Source organism: Aureobasidium melanogenum (genome assembly GCF_000721775.1).
Source record: "Aureobasidium melanogenum CBS 110374 unplaced genomic scaffold scaffold_3, whole genome shotgun sequence".
In the NCBI taxonomy this organism is placed as follows: Eukaryota; Fungi; Ascomycota; class Dothideomycetes; order Dothideales; family Saccotheciaceae; genus Aureobasidium; species Aureobasidium melanogenum.
Window position 1 is genome coordinate 475,060 of NW_024470055.1, and position 18,328 is coordinate 493,387.

The following is an 18,328-nucleotide window of genomic DNA, read 5'->3' on the forward strand; positions in this document are numbered from 1 at the left end:
CTAGTAGTTCATCACTTCTTAATGGTCACTAGCCTGTTCTCTAGTAGTATTGTGCATTTTGGTGAGTGGCAAAGCGATTTGGGGTTTCTCCATATGTTGTTGAGAGCAGCGAATTAGCTACAACTTCTGAAGTTCAGGTCTGCTCAATTTCATCTTTGCGGCTCCTTCACACTCCTCACCAGAGCGCACTGTTGAACTTGAATACCTTCTCCAGCCCTGCCCTTCTCTCTTCGTCCCTCCAGTTGATGATCAGATCGATGATCTCGGGCTCAGCGTTGCGTCTGAGAATATCCTCATCATTGTCTTCCCCGAGAGCACACATCTTGTTGGTTACTGCAGCGACAAGCTGCTTGACTTCTGCTTCGCCGGACGGACCCATGAAGTAAGACAGAGCACGCGCAACATCCTCGTTCTTTGGCGGTTTAGATTCTGCGCGTCTCAGTCCATCCCTTATCAGCTTTTCGACGAACTGTTCGCCCGCGGCCATTTCTATTATGTCCTTGAGGTCGTTTTGATCGATACACTTCTGATATTTGCGGCAGCTGTCGACAAGTCAATACCAGATTTGTCAATTTGCAGAGCGAGGATTACCCTTTGAAGTCATACGAGTCCAAAGCTTTGGTGAGCTCTTCAAGGTCTTTGATGTTCGCGCTGCGTTCATCGCTTTCTGGCAAGGTCTTCGTCTCCTCGAGAAGATCTTTGAGGTGGCAAATGCTTCTTCTATCGGTGTAGTCCCTGCTGTCATGACTATTCTCGGGCGTTCCGTCGTCAAGGTCTTCTTCTTCTTCGTTTTCGCTGCTGAACTCTTCCGAATCGGATTCATCTGATGAGTTACGCTTGCGCTTGTTGGAAGTGGTTGATTCCTCAGAAGAACCACGCTTGCGTTTGTATGAAGCGGCTGAAGGCGAATCTGAGTCGGCAACTTCACGAACGAAGCTTGGAGATGCTGGGAACGTAGACATGGCAGCGAGAGACAGAGAATGGGTAGATAGTGGGAGGCGAAGGTGTTGTGACGAAGATGGAAAGAATTCGAGCCGAGAACGGCGCCTTTTATCTTGGAGGGGCTTGGTCACATGAAAGTGACGAGGAAGGACTGGTAGCGTTGACTGTGGAAGGCGCGAAGATCGACTAGCTCAAAGGCATTTGCTCACACAAATGAGAAGGTGCACGCAATGGCAGCCTCAACCATCCGGCAGTGAATCGAACCGTGTCGGTGCGTCAACAGCACACGCCTCTGAATTGCCTGCATCCTTCATTGTCGTTGACATCTCTTTCATGTATCGCTGCTATCTTGCGCTTCTCCTCATAACGAGACACTGACACTGTCACCATCTAGAAGCTAGCCTTTCCTGAATCCAACGCTCCTCTTCTCTCGCCTGCCACTGCCAACCTCTTCATTTGGTGTCGTCGCACCTACTCCACTCTTGCTCCTGCCACCCGCCAGTGTAGCAGCCGTCTGCGCGGCCCTAGACTCTGCCACAACCCAGTCATCCTCACGCACACTCTTCTCCCGCTCTCTCCGCTCAACAGTGTCCAGCAACTCGTTGCGTCGAGGTCCTGGAGTGCACGCGCAGAAACAGCCAGGAGTAGGACAAGCGCCCTCAGATGTGGATACAGAAGTCGGAGAGACATCGACGTGGGATGGGGGTTGGGAGTGCCAAGTCCGCAGACAAGCCGCATGAGCTGAATGGTTGCAAAGCAAGCACGTAGAGTACAAGGCGTTCTTCTGTAACTGTGCCGCTTCCGTGTCGTCTTGTTGAGTTTCATCATCATCGTCTCCGGCAGTTGCTGGTCGAACGAAGGGTTCGACGGCAGATTTTCTGTTTCCTCCTGCTCGTGTCTTGATCTTGGCAGGAGCTTCGAATGGACTCGTGTCACACCAGCAGATTGGACATGGATCCTGGCGCTGTGTACAGTTTTCACAACGCATCTTATTTGGAGTGTTAATGGGTTTTCTGCAGGTGCCACACATGAAGCTAACTTGAGTGTCTTTAAGCCCTCCTTCGTAGACTGATGGGTACATGGGATAGCTGACACGACGCAGATAGGCAGCATTGCTGAATAACCCAAGATGCTGCAACTGGCTGTGATAGGTGCTGATGATGCTTTCTGCTTGGAGGGGTTGCAGTCCTGCCTTGATAAGATGTTCGAATGAAGTCGAGAACAGACTGTAAATCTCCATATCGCTGTATCCCATGGCAGTGAAGTACTCGCTGTATACAGCGATAGTCGCATCAATACTTGCCTGTGGGAGTGCATGAGTCTCAGGCAATAGGGGCGTCAACATGAAGATGAAGTTGGTGGCCGCTTGTGCATCGGGAACCTTCATAGTATGATAGTCGAGCAAGTGATTTAGCATATTAACCACGCGGAACGGTTTGTTCTTCTCGGCATCAATGTTGTAATCAGAAGCTAGGAAGTCGGCAGTGATGAAGGGCGTTTTGGTCGAGTCAACAGAAGCATTTTTTGACGGCATCACTGCTGGTGCACTCCCTGAGCCATGCGTAAGGGCTGTTGGCTTGGTCACAGATCCCTCTCTCGACCGTCCTAGCTGCCTTGAATGACGGTGCGGAATGATGGTGCCACTAGCTTCCATATTGTCAACATCTTCAGGATGATTCCGTTGACTGGGAAAGGCATCAATCTCGGACGTGAAGCTCTGCTGATTGTTCAAAGCTAGAGTTTGCATATCTCGAGGTATGTCTCTTGCAGGGGCATCTTTATTCTCTTTTGGAGCAGGAACTACCATAGCACCTTCGTGATCACTCTCTGAAGAAGATACAGCGACGCTTCCTTGACTCTGATCTTCTGGAATATCCTGTCTGGCTTGATAGCTTTGACTAAGCATTGGCTCAGAAGATGAGCTACTTCCCAAGTTCATCGAACCATATGATCCTTCCGATCGTAGATTTTCCTGCACAGCTTCCATGAGGTCCGATCTGCTAGCAACAGAAGAAGCAGGCCCTGAAGCGTCTCGAGAAGACAAAGATGGAAACATGCCAAAACTTTCGTCGGAGTTGTATCTTGTAGGTTTAGGTCGTTCGTTAGATTCGTCCTCCAGATTAAGCGGCTCTTTTAGGGGTTGTCTCCAGTTGCTGATTGCCTCTCGCTTGTCCTGATAATTTTGCACAGAGCCATACCAAGAGTTGCGATGCTCTATACCTCGATGATCGACTGCCTGTAATGTGGCTCGACTCTGTTCTTCGATATTTTGTTTGATTTCGGAGGGAGTCAGGAGTGAAGGGGGCAGCGTAAGGCTTTCGTCTGTGTCTATCTCCTTGAGTGGAGCTCGTTCCAACTCAGGCCGATCTTTGACAGGCCTTGCAATTGGCGTAGGAACATTCGAGGTGCTATCGGGCTGAACAGTGGAGCGTGATTCCATCGTCCTTAGTGGTCGGCTCAATGGTGTACCAGGCTTTGAGCTCAGCCTGCGTTCTGTTGATCCAAGCCATCTTCTTGTCCTTCTAGCAAAGGGCGATTCATCTAATAAACTCTTGCGAGGACCAGTCTCATTCTTCACTCGCAATCCGCGGTGGAGATTTGCTCTGGTTAGCAATTCTGTCATAACTGCTTGACCCATCATCCTCCAAGACTGAGCCAAGCGATACAGTGATGCCTTCTGAGCATGAGTTGCGTTACGCTCAAAAACCTCGTGTACTTTTATGAATGCATCGACTGAAGGAGGCTCGGGAAGAACTCTTGTCGTGTATTGCTTCGCAAAGTATTGAATGAGTAACAGATTTGGACTTCCAGGCAGGCGGCCACGGGCAGCGGATTGACCCGGCTTGTACGCTCGACCAGCTTTCAGAACGTCTTCAAGACTGACCGTACGAGTGGAGCTCACATCATATGTTGGCGGTGATTCATTAGACGATTTGCCAAGTTTGGCACTAGGAGATCTTGCATGGCGTTTGCCGTAAGAGCTGCTTAAGAAAGTATCATCAATGGTATCATCATGAGATCCTCGACTGGAGGTATGCGCAATCGTCTCAGAAGGTGACAGGCCGTTTCGACGGTGGCGAATGAACGCTTCGCTGTCGCCACGATTGAGACCTGGTCTGAGACGAGTCGCTCTCTTCTGTGTTGCCAGACTGAACTCTCCGAGTGGGGAAATAGCGAAGGCTTGCATGTTGCGTTTATCCATGACCTTTTTGGCATACTTGATGTCATGCTGAAGGAACATGCCCTCACGGTTGACCGTCCACAAAAGATCTTGGGAATGCCACAAAAGATCCGTTGGTGCAGTCTGGTAGCCTTCCATCTCTCGAAAAGGTAGCCATGGTCTGCGGAAGTCCCAGATATGCACAGTGGGATGGTCGCGCTCGTAGGAGGTGACAATTTGGGTACACTGCCTCGAGCCCCGGCCTGTCGGCCACGATGATTGACAAGACGGTCTCCATCTAGCATGGCGCAAGGGATACGGCGTCTTGATCTCGTATACAGCCTTGTGTCTTCTGCCTTCAGCAGAGATGTTCCATACTTTGACCGTCTTGTCCGAACTGGCGCTCAGTAGATGTTTGCCATCAGGATGCCAGTCAATTGTCGCACAAGGGCCTGTGTGAGCCGCGATACGCGTCAATGGGCTTTTGAGCTTGCGAGTGTCCCATCTCTGGACAAAGCCACCATCCGTGCACATGGCTAGTTCGAAGATATCAGTTGGAGACCACTTAACGTCTCGCACACCCTCGTTCTGACCGCTGGTAGTGAATCTGCTTGGAAAGGTATTGGCATCTCTCCTCACATCGCGGAGATCCCATAGACGGACGGTTCCATCTTGACTGGCAGAAAGAAAATGCTGGCCAGCATGTGGATTGAACGTGACTCTGTGAATTTGCCGGCGGTGTTCCTTAAGCTGCGCAACTTCGATACCAGGATGATTGAGGTCGTATAACGTGATGGGTCCGTTGGCGTTCGCAGCGGCTATGTAGTTGCCAAAATTGCCCTTTCCCCAAGCAACATCTGATATGTTGATGTTGTCCTTTGATCTCCCAGAAGTATGAGCACTGTAGTTGCGAATGGCAGCTCGGATGTTGATATCTTCTGTGCAGCTTCCTTCATCAACACGGATTGTTTTAAGGATGTCTCGCCCAGCAAGAATAGCATGGCTGCCTTCGTCGTTGATGGACAAGGAATTGATCTCTAGCCCAGTTTTGTGGCTAGCGCTGGCATTGTACGCGGATAAACTAGGGAGTCTCTGGACATCCTTTAGCCCCGTACCAGAACCATCGCGCCCTTCGCCGTCTGCATCGGCAGCTCTGGCAGGAAAACCTAGAAACCTGTTCAGAGCATTGCGAGCTCGCTGTTGCGGGGGAAGAGGCGGAGCTGGAGGCGGATTTTGGTGAGATTGAGGAACGGGCAGAGGCACAGTTGCCGCTCTGCGTGGCTGTTCAGGATTCATGGGAGCAAATGACCAACTTGTGACATCCTGAGGGCTATAATGTAGCAGTCATCTGATCGCGAGAGTACGCGACGACTAAAACGTATGATCGACAACAAGAGAGGATTCAGTCCGTAATGTGTTTCGGGCACAATGTTCACGCGCAGCCACGAGTTTCGCACATGTTCTAGAGATCTGTCAGATAACACCGATAGAAGTCACAAAGACAACACCGACAGTCGGCGTTGCTCGTTGGTGCTCCTTGCCAAGAAGTGTGCATAAATCCCGTCCCGAATTTGTGCATTACAAGCGTTCTCAACATGACTTACACGATAGTAGCAGCCGAAAAAGAATAATTCGTCGCTGCCGACACTCTGTTTCAAATCACAATGAAGCAGAGCAAGGCCATGTGGAGAAAATGGAGAAATGTAACATTAACATCAAGTGGGTATTCTATGCTCAACAACCTTGCTACAATTGCAAACCACAACCATGACTCTTCTCAAACTCATAGAAAGAAAACGCCATATGGAAGGGTCTTAAATTCGTCTTGTTCACCCTGTTCGTGTGCCGTAAGAATTTCGAGGGAGTCGTATTATATAAACAGAAGAAAAAGACTTGACGTCTTCAGAGTAAAAGAAAATGAGCAGAAACCGAGGGAAGGAAACACGAAAAGGTCATGTCCACGTTATGACGGTCCACAGGAAGATCGCGTTGCGTTCTCTACTCCTCGCGGTAGAACTTCTTGAAGACCAGGTGCAAGAAGAGGTTGACGTTCAATTTTAGACCACCCTCGCCGCCAGTTCCACGGAAAAGGTTCATGAATTGATGGTTGTCAAACTGCGCTTGGAGGAGGTCGTCGAGGGGTACAGATGCGCTGGCGCCTGGCATCATAAGACTTCCCATGCTTCCCTCAATGTGGAAAACACCAACTTCGTCGGAGGAGATCGTGACGTTGATGCGATTCCATTGAGTCGCATCGTAACCGTCCCAGCTAACAAGCACGCCCTTCTCTGCAAGAGAACGTGCAGAGTACTTGTAGGAACCGAATTTAGGTGTGCGCCCAGATCGAGCCAGTTCACGCTCATGGTTGTATTGCTTTGTGAAAGGCAACAGGAACCGCTTTTTGCCCTTCTTGTTCTGCAGCGTGATCATTGCCTGCTCGATATAGTCGTTGTAGCTCTGCAATTGCTCGTCCAAGTACGACGCCTTCGAGTCGAGTTGCGTAAGGGTAGCACGGACACCATCCAGTTCGCGAGTTCTTTGCACACGACGACGGTGCTTCGTCCTAATGTCAATAGCAATAGCATTGAGTAGGTCTTGGTACTGGTTGTGTCTGTTGACTTTTCCTTGCTGCTCAAGTATCAGGATATTCTCAAGAGCTGCACTCTTGACTTCGGCGTATGACATTGACGTGATGTCCAGGAGAGTAGATGCCGGTTCGTCATCCATCATACCAGAATATGCCGAAGGCGCTCTTGGATTAGATCTTTGTTGCAGAGCTTCCTCATCCAAAAGCGCGAACCACTTGTCGTCATCCTCTGGTGCGATCGGACGGACGAGGATCTCAAGTAGATTGGCTCCAGCTTGTATCCTGATGATGAACAAAACGAGACGCTTAGTTTCCATGAACAGTTGTTTGAGGTCGGCCTCCGGATCTTGTTTGTCATGGAACTTGGGTGTCAATTGCAGACTGATTTCATTCGAGCCTACACCCATCATCTCGTTCTCGTTGTTCTGAGCACTGCCGAGCTCGCGGATGATCTCACGTAAAACATCGTCAGGATCGGAGAGATGCGACAGCTCGTTTGTCACAAGATGGTGGATGGCAAAAATGTCTGCCATTTTGATGTACAGCGTGGGCTTGACACGAGCGAAGAGGTCATTAAACTCATCGATGTCGAATTGTTGCTCAGGCTCACGAATGTCAATCACTAGAGATTGTTAGCGGCGCAAAACTCAAGACCAATCGGAAACTTACAAGATACAAGAAGTTCCTCCATCCTCTCAATAGCCTCGCCAACCCAGGTGTTCAGAGGCTGCAGATAAATGTGGTCGCCGCCGAACAGTCTACCAGCGTATACCTGACCGAGAACTTTACTGACCTCTCCCAAGTTTCGTTTGTGTATAGGGCTCAGACCTCGATCAATAACGCCCCACATCTCTGGTTGAGTCAATGCGGGAGCAAGGTAGGCCTTCCATAACCAGTGGCCAACCACTTGAAGGAGATGCTGCTGGCTTTCTCCAGGGAAGGTAGCCACCAGTGTATTGAAGGTCTGCTGAGCAATGAATCTCAGACCGTAAGGCATACGGGGCAGAGTCTCCTCAAGAAGAATGAAGAAGTGATCGCAAATGTCACGAAGATCTTGTAGGTGCGATACAAAGAGATCTCTGGTCTCGGGGTCGCGGATAGCCTCTTCACGTGAGATATCTGGGTTTCTGCGGCTGCGCTGTCCAGTAGAAAGCTCTTCGTTGTTGATCGAGGCACGGTAGATCTGCATCGGATCACTCTCAAGGTCCAAGTCTGCATTTTCGAAGATGCTTTCTCTGACGAGCGGCCCAAACAGATCACGCATGTACTTGCGATCACGGGGACTTCTTACATAGGCAGATAGTAATCTGCTCCAGAAGAAAGTGCCACGGAGGTAATCCTGAAGGGAAGCACTGTGCTCCGCCTCTTCTTGAACAGAGCGTGTTATTAGTTTCAAGAGGTAGTACTCCTCTCTACGTTTCTGTGCAAACCCAAAGAGGCCCATCATGAGCAGCTCGATTCTCTTACCCTCTTGCTCCGGCATGCCTTGTTCTTTCAGCTTGTGGAAGAGGCGTGCAAGATATTGTGGCTGAGTCTGCAAGAGGAAAAACAGCTCCTGATAGTGCTCAAGCTTCCTCCTCGAGTTCTTGTTCAAGGCTTTAAGGTCGAAAGGATCTTTGGACGAGATTTCCGTGTTGTTCAGAAGACTTCCAACATGGCCGCCAAAGTGTCGCTGATGCTTGACGACTTCATCGAGGGTGATTTTGTTCTTGACAAGCAGCGCAATCTTGATATCCAGTTGATCGATGTATTGTTCGGCCATCTCGTTCTGTCGGACACGCTGGACCACAGTCTTGCGCATTCTTTCGAACTCAAGTTCTTCATCGAAGTCGAAGTCGCTGTCATTAAGGAGATGAACGAAGTTCTTCACAGTGCCGACAGGCGGATTCTTGCCGCTTGTCAAGCTTTTGTAAGCTTGACCTTGTTGACGGGCGCGGATGATGCTCTGGACTTTGATGACCTTCTCCATGTTTTCCTTGTAGAAGCGTTGCTTCTCGGCAAACGCCTGCCTCACAAGCGATCCTCTGATCGCAGATTGTAACTCCATGACAGCATCCTCTTCATCTTCGAGTTGACCGAGGAGAACGCCAATGTCGCGGCGGCCGAGCAGGGCGCGAGCAATACTCTGCAACTCGACAATTTGGTCCTCTTGCTCATTAAGCTGGCACAAAACATCGAAAACCCGTTGACGTTCAAGATAAGCTCTCGAGAGAGACTGAAGGTCTCTGATCGCTGGCTTCTGAGCATACAGAGCATTGATGTCGGCGTGATGCTTGTTGCGGAACATATGACCACGAGCAGAACTCTGGAAAGTAAGAATGGAGTTCTCGCGGTAACTCAGTGCATCTTTGATTGTGTTCACGTCCTTACGGCTGCACCCAGCTCTGAAGGCAGACTGCAATGCGATGATCGAAGGCAATTGTATTTGTAGGTCCGCTTTGAGTTTTCTGAACTCACGCCTTGCACTCTGACCACGTGCTGCAGATTGGAGTTCGAGCCAGGCGGGAGTCTCGACATCCAGGGACATGCGAGTGTGTTCGAGTTTTCGACGCTGTATGAAGCCAGCCATGGCATGTTGGAGTGTTGCAACGGATCTCGAATGCTTTCTAAGCAGATCGGCATTTGCAGCATGCCCTTTTCTCTCGAGCATACCTCTAATCGCGGCTTGTAGAGAGATAATGTGCTCTTCGGAGGCATGGCCCTCTTCGACCTGGCGCTCAATTTGCTTTCTCTTGATCGCTCCTCTAATCGCGGCTTGAAGCCAACGGACGGGCTCTTCGGCTTCGCGCGTGGCTTCATATTGGTCACTGACATTCCGTCTACTCAGTGCACCACGAATAGCGGCTTGAAGGTTACGGATGCCTATGTCTTGCTTCTGCATGTGAGTGCGCATCCGCTTGACTTCGGTTCTTGCTTTGCGGGCTCTGAAGAGCGATTGAATAGTGACAACTTGCTTCTCTTGGCTTTTCCAGGTCTGCTCACGGTTGCTGCGATGCTTACGGATGAGGAAGCCTCTAGCAGCGCTCTGAAGCTGAACAGCGAATCGTCTCATATCCATGCGGTAATCTGAAATCTGGCGAGCAAAGTCTCCACGGATTCGTGATTGAAGGTCGACAAGGGCTTCTTCGGCGTCCCATAGTTGATTCATAGTGTCACCGAGTGTTAACCTGACCATAGCACCACGAATTTGAGATTGCAAGTCTTCGATCATCGCCTCGTGTTCGAATAGTTCTCTCTGGATCCGTTCTTCCTCCGTCTCGACGGGCTCAGGTTCTGGCTCTGGTTCACCGAAGTTGGCTCCCATGCCTGAGAAATTGGGCATACTAATGCCAGCCTTGTCAAGACCCTTCTGCATGGCTTCGAGTTCATGGTCTTCGAATTGCAGTTGACCGACAAGGTTACCGATGCGGAAATCCACGAGTCCCTTGCGGAAGAGGAGCCATGACAGAGCGTGGATACAGTAAATGACCTTGGGAATATTTTTCTTTTCATAAAGATCAACCAACTCGAAGCGGAAGAGCTCAGGTAGTTCCATCTCGGCGAGAAAGCGGAAGAATAAAGCAATATTGTCGGAATGGCGGAACTGTAGGCGTTCGTGTTTGAAGATACGAATAGGTCGATCGGGATGAATGGCTTGCACGACTTCAGCCAAGGTGACACCATCTCGAAGTGCCTCTTCAAGTTGAACGATCTCGGGGATCTGTTTGTGAATAATGTCTTCGATCCACTCTTTGGCTTCACCAATGTGACACAGATACTCGTAAGCCTGCAAGAACTGACGCTGGCGGTCCATCCACTTGCTGGCTTCCCAACTGCTCGTGAACTTGCTGGTAGTTTCTGTACCCTTCTTCTCTTTCGTTGTCATGGTACGCTGTAACCTCCTCCGGCCATGGAGACCAACAACCTCTTGCTCAGGAGACTTGATGGAAAAGTCATCATCGTCGGTGTTTTGGGCGAATTTGGAAAGGGTGCGTAGATGTTTCGTGGCTGATCTTTGCAGGCCTTGTAGCTCTGACTTCTCGATGTGACTCGGCGAGGCGAAGTGGACGTGGGCAGAATTGCGGTTTCCGCGGTCGTGGATAGGGGCTCGTACAGAATCGGAACGGGAGATTGCAAGCGAGTGCGGTCGAGACTTTAAAGGTGGTGATGTGGGCATGGGCGAGGCAGACTCGGAAGTGGGAGTGCTGTTGATGAACGGATCCATTCTAGAGTCGTGTAAACTCTTGGAGCGCGAGTGTGAGTGGGTGTGTGATAGCGAATGCGGCGAGGATTGAGCTGGCGATGTGCCCGGAGCTTGTTGCAATGGCCTCAGAGCAGTACGGAATTGTTCAGGCGTAACAGGAGCGGCATTGGCTTCTTTGGCCTCCCAGAACCCTTTTGCCTTTGGTGAGCCGGTAGCCTCGCTGAGTCCTCGTTTGTGGTGTAGATGGCTCGTTGATACGCTGGTTGTATGGCGGAGCGGGCTGCCAGGCACAGAGGGTGAGCCCGGCGCTTGCCCGCGTGATTGATGTAGATATGCCATTGTGTCCCAGGGAAGGGACGACCCTGAATGAATATGGAAGGAAGGTGGTGTCCGGCTCGTCGGGCGTCCAGGCGGCACTCACAACGAGTGGCTTGTGGAAAGTCGGCGGCGACGTCGCCCGCAGCACTGCTATTAGCAATGACAGTACAAGCAACAGACAAGGAAAAAGTCGTCGATTAGACCAGACGGCATAGCAGGGCAGAAATCGATTGCTTTGCAACGCTCAATCCCCGTAAACACGCCCGTTGCAACACCCGTTCTTGATTTCGCTTGCGGAACAGAGTCACAGGTTTCTGAAACGACCGTTCAGTCCTGGCAGACAAGATGCTCACGGCCTCCTCGAAGAATGTTTGGCGCTGGACAGAGCAGCAGGCTGGCGTGATGTATGCAGGAAAGTGGTGAGCCGAAAAGCTCGACTTTGTTGTTTTGCTTGGTGTCAACAAACCCACCCGCAGCCCGAAACCAAAGTTACCCAAACACTAAAAGACCCGATCAAGGGTCCCTCTTGTACTTTGTTATACCTTGCATCAATTTTGAATGCAGTCGACACAGACTACTGAATAATCCGACTATCAAGATACAAGATGGTGTGCACTCCGGACGAAAAAGTGCCTCCTGCATTCCCAAGGACTGATTTGCATGCTTTGTTTTCTTTCTGGCGGGCTGGCTGGCTGGTGCTATATTCAAGGCATCCCACTTCTTCGAAAGAGATAAGTTGGCCGGCAACGACTGAGAAAGGACTATGTGGTACAGCTGCCTGATGAAAACCGGCTCCTGCGACTACGTAAACACACTCGGCGTGAGGTATCTGCCATTGAGTAGAGGCTCTAAGACTCGGGTCAACGACAGCCCTCTGTAGTGGCTGGCGGTGATAAAGAGAAAGGGTCCTGTTAAGACCGATGGTCAAACACAGCAAACATGAGCGCACAGGTCGCCTGTAGACCCTGGCTGAACTTTGCGCGTCGAGGATGCGCAGAAAATCTCGAACAACTCTCTTTTCTCTCTTCTTTTCTTGGGGAAAGTATTCACACTTGAACCCGTCGACCTCTTCGTCGTACTACTTTCAATTGAGATACCCATTTGCGTCATTTGTCTTTTCTCCATATCTGTTTTCCTTATCCTCTAATTCCACGACACACGACCCTCCGCCAAAATGACCTCTCACGTTCCCGTTCTTCACAAGGAGAAGATCCTTGACTTCAACAATGCTCTCGACATTGTCAAGAAGGAGTACCCCGAGCGCGATGGTATCAGCGTTCAGACCCTCCTCGACTCCAAGAACAACGGTGGTCTGACCTACAACGACTTCCTCGTCCTCCCTGGTTACATTGGTATGAGCCGCTGAATGCGCATGCGCACCATTATCAGCGTGCTTACTTCTCAATCAGGCTTCTCCGCCAATGAGGTCACTCTTGACTCACCCGTTACCAAGCGCATCTCCCTCAAGACCCCCCTCCTCTCTTCGCCTATGGACACCGTCACTGAGCACAACATGGCCATCCACATGGCCCTCCTCGGTGGTCTTGGTGTCATCCACCACAACTGCTCTGCCGACGACCAGGCCGAGATGGTCCGCAAGGTCAAGCGCTACGAGAACGGTTTCATCCTCGACCCCGTTGTCATTTCTCCCGAGACCACTGTCGGAGAGGCCATTGCTCTCAAGGAGAAGCTTGGCTTTGGTGGTTTCCCCGTCACTGGTAAGCTCAGAATTCTCTCTTTTCTCTGCCCCCTTGAGGATGACTCAACAAATACAATAACTTTCGTTCAACCGCATTCAAGTCAATCTGTTGTGGAGAAACATTTTGGAATCTGAAAAAAAAACATACACGATCCAACCTCTCGTCTGAGCTCGCTTTTGGGACAGCACGACTAACATGGTTTCACAGAGTCCGGCAAGCTTCGCTCCAAGCTCCTCGGTATCATCACCCCTCGTGATATTCAGTTCCACGACAACCTGAACGATTCGGTCAGCAAGGTCATGTCCACCGACCTCATTACCGCCAAGAGCGGCATTGAGCTCACCGAGGCCAACTCCATCCTTCAAAAGTCCAAGAAGGGCAAGCTCCCCATCGTCGACGACAACGGCAACCTCATTTCGCTTGTCTCGCGCTCCGATTTGATGAAGAACTTGAACTACCCCCTTGCTTCCAAGCTCCCCGAGACCAAGCAGTTGATCGCCGCCGCTGCCATCGGTACCCGCCCCGACGACAAGGCTCGTCTCCAGAAGCTCGTCGATGCTGGTCTCGACATTGTTATCCTTGACTCTTCTCAGGGTAACTCCATGTACCAGATTGAAATGATCAAGTACATCAAGAAGACCCACCCCGGTCTCGATGTTATTGGTGGCAACGTTGTCACCCGTGAGCAAGCCGCCGGTCTCATCGCTGCTGGTGTTGACGGTCTCAGAATCGGTATGGGCTCTGGCTCTGCCTGTATCACCCAGGAGGTCATGGCCGTCGGTCGTCCTCAGGCTGCTTCCGTCCACAGCGTTACCTCGTTCGCTGCCCGCTTCGGTGTTCCCTGCATTGCCGACGGTGGTATCCAAAACGTTGGCCACATTGTCAAGGGTCTTGCTCTCGGTGCCAGCACTGTCATGATGGGAGGTCTCCTTGCCGGTACCACCGAGTCGCCCGGTGAGTCGTTCGTCTCTCGTGAGGGTCAGCTCGTCAAGGCCTACAGAGGTATGGGTTCCATCGACGCTATGGAGGACAAGAAGGCTGGTGTTGGTTCTGTCAACCCCAACGACCCCAAGGCCTCCAACGCTGGTACCGCCCGCTATTTCTCTGAGGGAGACAAGCTGCTCGTTGCCCAGGGTGTCTCTGGTTCCGTCCTCGACCGTGGATCCGTTACCAAGTTCCTCCCCTACCTCATTTCGGGTGTTCAGCACTCCCTCCAGGACATCGGTGTCACCAGCTTGACCGCTCTCCGCCAAGGTGTCATTGACGGCGAGGTCAGATTCGAGCTCCGTACCGTCTCTGCCCAGGCTGAGGGTAACGTCCACGGCCTCCACAGCTTCGACAAGAAGCTCTACGCTTAGAGGGATTAGACCATTGAATGGGAAAAGTTGGTCTGTTATGATAAAAAGATGGGAGTCATTTCGGAGTTCGATTGAAAGCATTTACATTTGGCGTTCATGAACTGGGAAGGGGCAGATTTGAATATGAATTCACGCTGTGCATATTTTGCACATATACTTCAATTGTTCTTTCTCCATGCCTCCCCTACGTGTATGTGATGTAGCCTCTGCGCTAGACTATTGAGGCACTCGTTTTTGAGCTATTGTGCACTGTGCTTGTGCATAGGACGCCGCTACTGCGCATTGGTTGCTCAATGGGCACCAGCTCACTACCGCAGCGATGATTCGACTAGGCATTGTGGCTGCTGATAGATGTGTCCGCTCAAAGGCGAAGCACTCAGCATGTATATCGAACTCTTACCGGGAATCCATTCTTTGCACTGCAGGAGCTTCGACTAAGCACTCTTGTGACGCATCAAGTGTAGTCAAGAAGGACTTTGGTGGAGGTATCGGAATACGAGCATGAATCGTGACACAGCGGGACCGGGTAGTCGCTTCTGCTTCTCTGCAGCTTGTTTGCATGCGTGATGTGTACAACGCGTTTGTTCGAACGTGGTTTGCAGGGTTCAATGTCTCCTTCAACGCACCTTGATGAAGCTGGACAATGCAGTCGTGTCTCCACGTCGGCTGAGGTGGACCGAGGCCTTTGTCTATCGATCAATTCAGTATTCTCCAACGAGACCCGCCATACTATTGTGGTTCTCGCCCTCACGGCTCTGCAGACCAACGAAGACGCAAGCAACACAGGATCTAGACGTCGCTGAGCATATCGCTGGAGGAGTGCTCGTCGTCAGCGGCTCATGGCGCATCCAAGTTAGTAGGCGTAATTTGATGAAGCTCAGAGCGATCGTCGGGTTGACTCGGGAAGCCGCGGGCGACAAGACTTTTGACCTCACGATGTCCAGCTTCGACCGGCCGGCCACATGGATCATGGAACTGCGTTTGAAGCTTTCCCGTTTGCTTTGTCGTCTAGTCTTCGAAATTTGCGAAATGCATTGGACCTGCGGGAGAGGGCGACTGGTCGTCTTTATCACTACTGATGATAGCTAGCCATGCTCAATGTCTGGCGCCCATGCTTCATGCATCCTGGGGACACTTTGCTTGTTTAAGCAGTTGAACGGCTCGCCTGTCTCATGCTAGCAGCCTTCCTTGAACGGTTAGTCCTTTTGTTGCTTGCTTGCTTGCACAGATGGATCTCCTTTAACTCACCATGCATCAATTGCTTTCTTCCTCGTGTCCTACTTGAAAGAGGACATTCAACAACCGAGTTTCCTGTTTTCGAATGGTAACCGGGCTGAGCCTTGCTATTACAATGCTCGTACTCTGGCGGAGAAGCATCTTTCCGAGCGACCATGCCTCTCCTTCCGTCCATTTTCCGACCACTTGACTTTATGTATCGTAGTGGTCATTGCTATGACGGTCTACGTTTGATCAGTGAATAGACAAGACTCTTCTTCTATAGACCTATCGTAGACACAGATATTGTTCGAGATAATTCCGAGCGTTCGTTACTGGGCTCCAATATCAAACCAAGTAGAGAGCTTTTGGCTAATGACGAGCTCACTCGCGGTAAAGTACACCCCAGCCTAACGTTGGCTGGGGGAGCTCCAGTTCGATCACTGACGCGGATGCGGGCGCTATTGATTTAGACTATCTCTGGCCAGCACTTCTGTCACTTTTTGTTTGTATCAATCTGTATATTTTACCATGAACTCACGCTGAACATGATTTTCGTCTGGTCTGAAGCTGAATTGCACGAAGTTGAACGACATTGTTCTGTTTTCCTTCGCAGACAATGCTGCCGTGAGAGCAATTGACACTCCTAACATCGGCCAGGATTCGGACGCGGATGGTCTGTGTGCTGCTCGAAACTGGCCAATTGTTGAGCTTCCTCCGGTGGAAGAGACCCACTTGGACTCGGTTAAGCTACGCCTCCTGGCTCCGAGCGAAGCAAACAAGGCCAAATCAATGGCCACCGGACCGGCAGTACAAGAAAATTCTGCGTGGGCTCCCACGGCTTTCCCCCTTGACCTCTTCTCACTCGTCGTCCATCAAGGGAAAGCTTCCGCCCCGATCTCTCAACCCTTATCTTCCATCCTTCATCAACAACTCTCCTCTCCATCCCCCTTCACACATCCAATCAGTCGAAATGGCCTCCAGAATCGCCCCCAAGTTCGCCCAGATGGCTGCCCGCCCTGCTGCCTTCCGCGCTGTCCAGCCCAAGGTCGCCCAGCGCGCCTTCTCTGGTAAATCATCACCACCTCAACGTCACCTCATCCCAGTTCGAGCTCCATCGAAACATCGAACCATCCTCTACCTCCATCAGCCTTCCATCCATCAATGGCAAGCCCAATTGAATTGATGCAACAATGTTCTGACGCTCTTTCAAGGTCTCCGCCAGGCCACCCTCGTCCGCCCCCAGACCGTCTCCATGGTCCAGAAGGTCGCCCCTGCCGCTCGCCGCGCCTACTCCTCCGAGATGGCCAACGCCCTCGTCCAGGTCTCCCAGAACATTGGTATGGGTAACGCTGCCATTGGTCTCGGTGGTGCCGGTGTAAGTACTCTCTCACACACATATCATGCTGGGGTGTTTTGGAGCTCAACCTTTTTCTTCCATCTCACCCCAACTGATATTCCTTCCCTTCAATTTAATTGTTGGAGCTAATCATGAGAATTGTAGATCGGTATCGGTCTCGTTTTCGCTGCCCTCCTCCAGGGTGTTGCCCGCAACCCCTCTCTCCGTGGCCAGCTCTTCTCTTACGCCATTCTTGGTTTCGCCTTCGTCGAGGCCATCGGTCTTTTCGACCTGATGGTTGCCATGATGTGCAAGTACGTGTAAACGTCTTCACCTCTGCAATGAGCGATGTCTTTTGGGGAGTTCAAAGTCAACCCCGGTCATGGAAACCAAAACATCGACGTGTACATTATTTTCTATTGACGCTCGGAGGGACGAAATGTGGAAGGAAGACGATGACATGGCCAGGATTGGACGGGGCTCTTTCAAGACTTTCTTAAAACAAACAAGAAAATCCTCTACTCATACACTGGGGAGGCTCTCGAATAGAAACGCCTATCCTGACCACACCAACTGACGTTTACCTTGCTTCCGATGTGACACGACAGGTCTTCAACCACGGCCAACTACTGATCAATTAATGTGACACTGCTGAAACAAGCTTCTCGAAGGCTACATCTCGAATTGCGCATCGATGCAAGCAACCTTCGACCTAGAACCCGGCTAAATGCAATCTATAGTATCTAATTGCCATTTACGTGAATTTTGAGAATCTAGACTAGCCATATGAACCAGCTGTAGCTCTCTGGAGCTTGAGCTATTGGATCTGGAGCTCAGGACAGCTTGCTTCCAGCTTTGCGGCTCGAGATGCAAGCCAACGTCGCTCGGTCGCTGCGACCACTTGCGACACTGTCAGCATTGGCACCACCATACTCTATGGCATTTTGATGTGTACTACTACCATCGAAAAAGATACAAAAATTTACGCTAGGTCATTCAGCAGTCTTCTGACCTCTATATGACTGGTGCCTTCTTCAGTATGGCACTCACCTCCAAAACGGGCGTTAGATGTGCCTCGGCTGTCCGCACTCATACCTCCTCTCCAAACATCCACATCCGAGACCTTGAGCAGCGCCCTCGGAGTCAGTCTTTCTTATATCGATAACATACCATTGACGTCCTCTGATTACGCCTCGCTAGTGCACTCTATATGCATCTTGCTCGTCTTGTTGCGCCAACAGCACTGGCTACACCCATCGTCGACGTCATTGCTCTGCGTGCCTCAAGACCATTTTATACTTCGACATTCCGGAAATTGAACGGAAACAACCCAGCGAGTCGCAGTATGTCGAAAACTACTGCTCTAGGAAAGCAATATGAAGGAAATGGAGAAAAGGGGAAGAAGCCGCCCGCCATTCCGAGACCGAGTTCGAGGTGAGTTCGTCGGTGCTGTTCGCAATTTGTGGTTCGTCGATTTTGATATTGGGGATTGCGCCATTCACCTTCAACAAGCGCTCCTGCACGCT

General features: G+C 50.9%; 5 protein-coding genes across 5 annotated transcripts; 2 read left to right on the top strand and 3 right to left on the bottom strand.

The window, feature by feature from the left end:
- Positions 1–175: 175 nt before the first annotated feature.
- Positions 176–962, bottom strand: M437DRAFT_63285 (uncharacterized protein; the record flags this gene model as incomplete). The annotated part of the gene is made up of 2 exons (XM_041024226.1): positions 176–542; positions 592–962. 2 exons carry the CDS (start codon positions 960–962, stop codon positions 176–178), a joined length of 738 nt encoding a protein of 245 aa, XP_040882758.1.
- A 377-nt stretch (positions 963–1,339) lies between these two features.
- Positions 1,340–5,398, bottom strand: M437DRAFT_41115 (uncharacterized protein; the record flags this gene model as incomplete). The annotated part of the gene is made up of 2 exons (XM_041020323.1): positions 1,340–2,478; positions 2,566–5,398. 2 exons carry the CDS (start codon positions 5,396–5,398, stop codon positions 1,340–1,342), a joined length of 3,972 nt encoding a protein of 1,323 aa, XP_040882759.1.
- Positions 5,399–6,100: 702 nt separating this feature from the next.
- Positions 6,101–10,893, bottom strand: M437DRAFT_41215 (uncharacterized protein; the record flags this gene model as incomplete). The annotated part of the gene is made up of 2 exons (XM_041020340.1): positions 6,101–7,311; positions 7,359–10,893. 2 exons carry the CDS (start codon positions 10,891–10,893, stop codon positions 6,101–6,103), a joined length of 4,746 nt encoding a protein of 1,581 aa, XP_040882760.1.
- Positions 10,894–12,364: 1,471 nt separating this feature from the next.
- M437DRAFT_72607 (putative inosine-5'-monophosphate dehydrogenase) lies at positions 12,365–14,248 on the top strand (the record flags this gene model as incomplete). Its single annotated transcript, XM_041025885.1, has 3 exons — positions 12,365–12,542; positions 12,600–12,908; positions 13,098–14,248. The coding sequence occupies 3 exons, from the start codon at positions 12,365–12,367 to the stop codon at positions 14,246–14,248; spliced, it is 1,638 nt and encodes a 545-aa protein (XP_040882761.1).
- Positions 14,249–16,727: 2,479 nt separating this feature from the next.
- Positions 16,728–17,126, top strand: M437DRAFT_8840 (uncharacterized protein; the record flags this gene model as incomplete). The annotated part of the gene is made up of 2 exons (XM_041028817.1): positions 16,728–16,841; positions 16,968–17,126. Coding segments are annotated over 2 exons (273 nt in total), but the record flags the coding sequence as incomplete, so codon positions are not given.
- Positions 17,127–18,328: the final 1,202 nt, after the last annotated feature.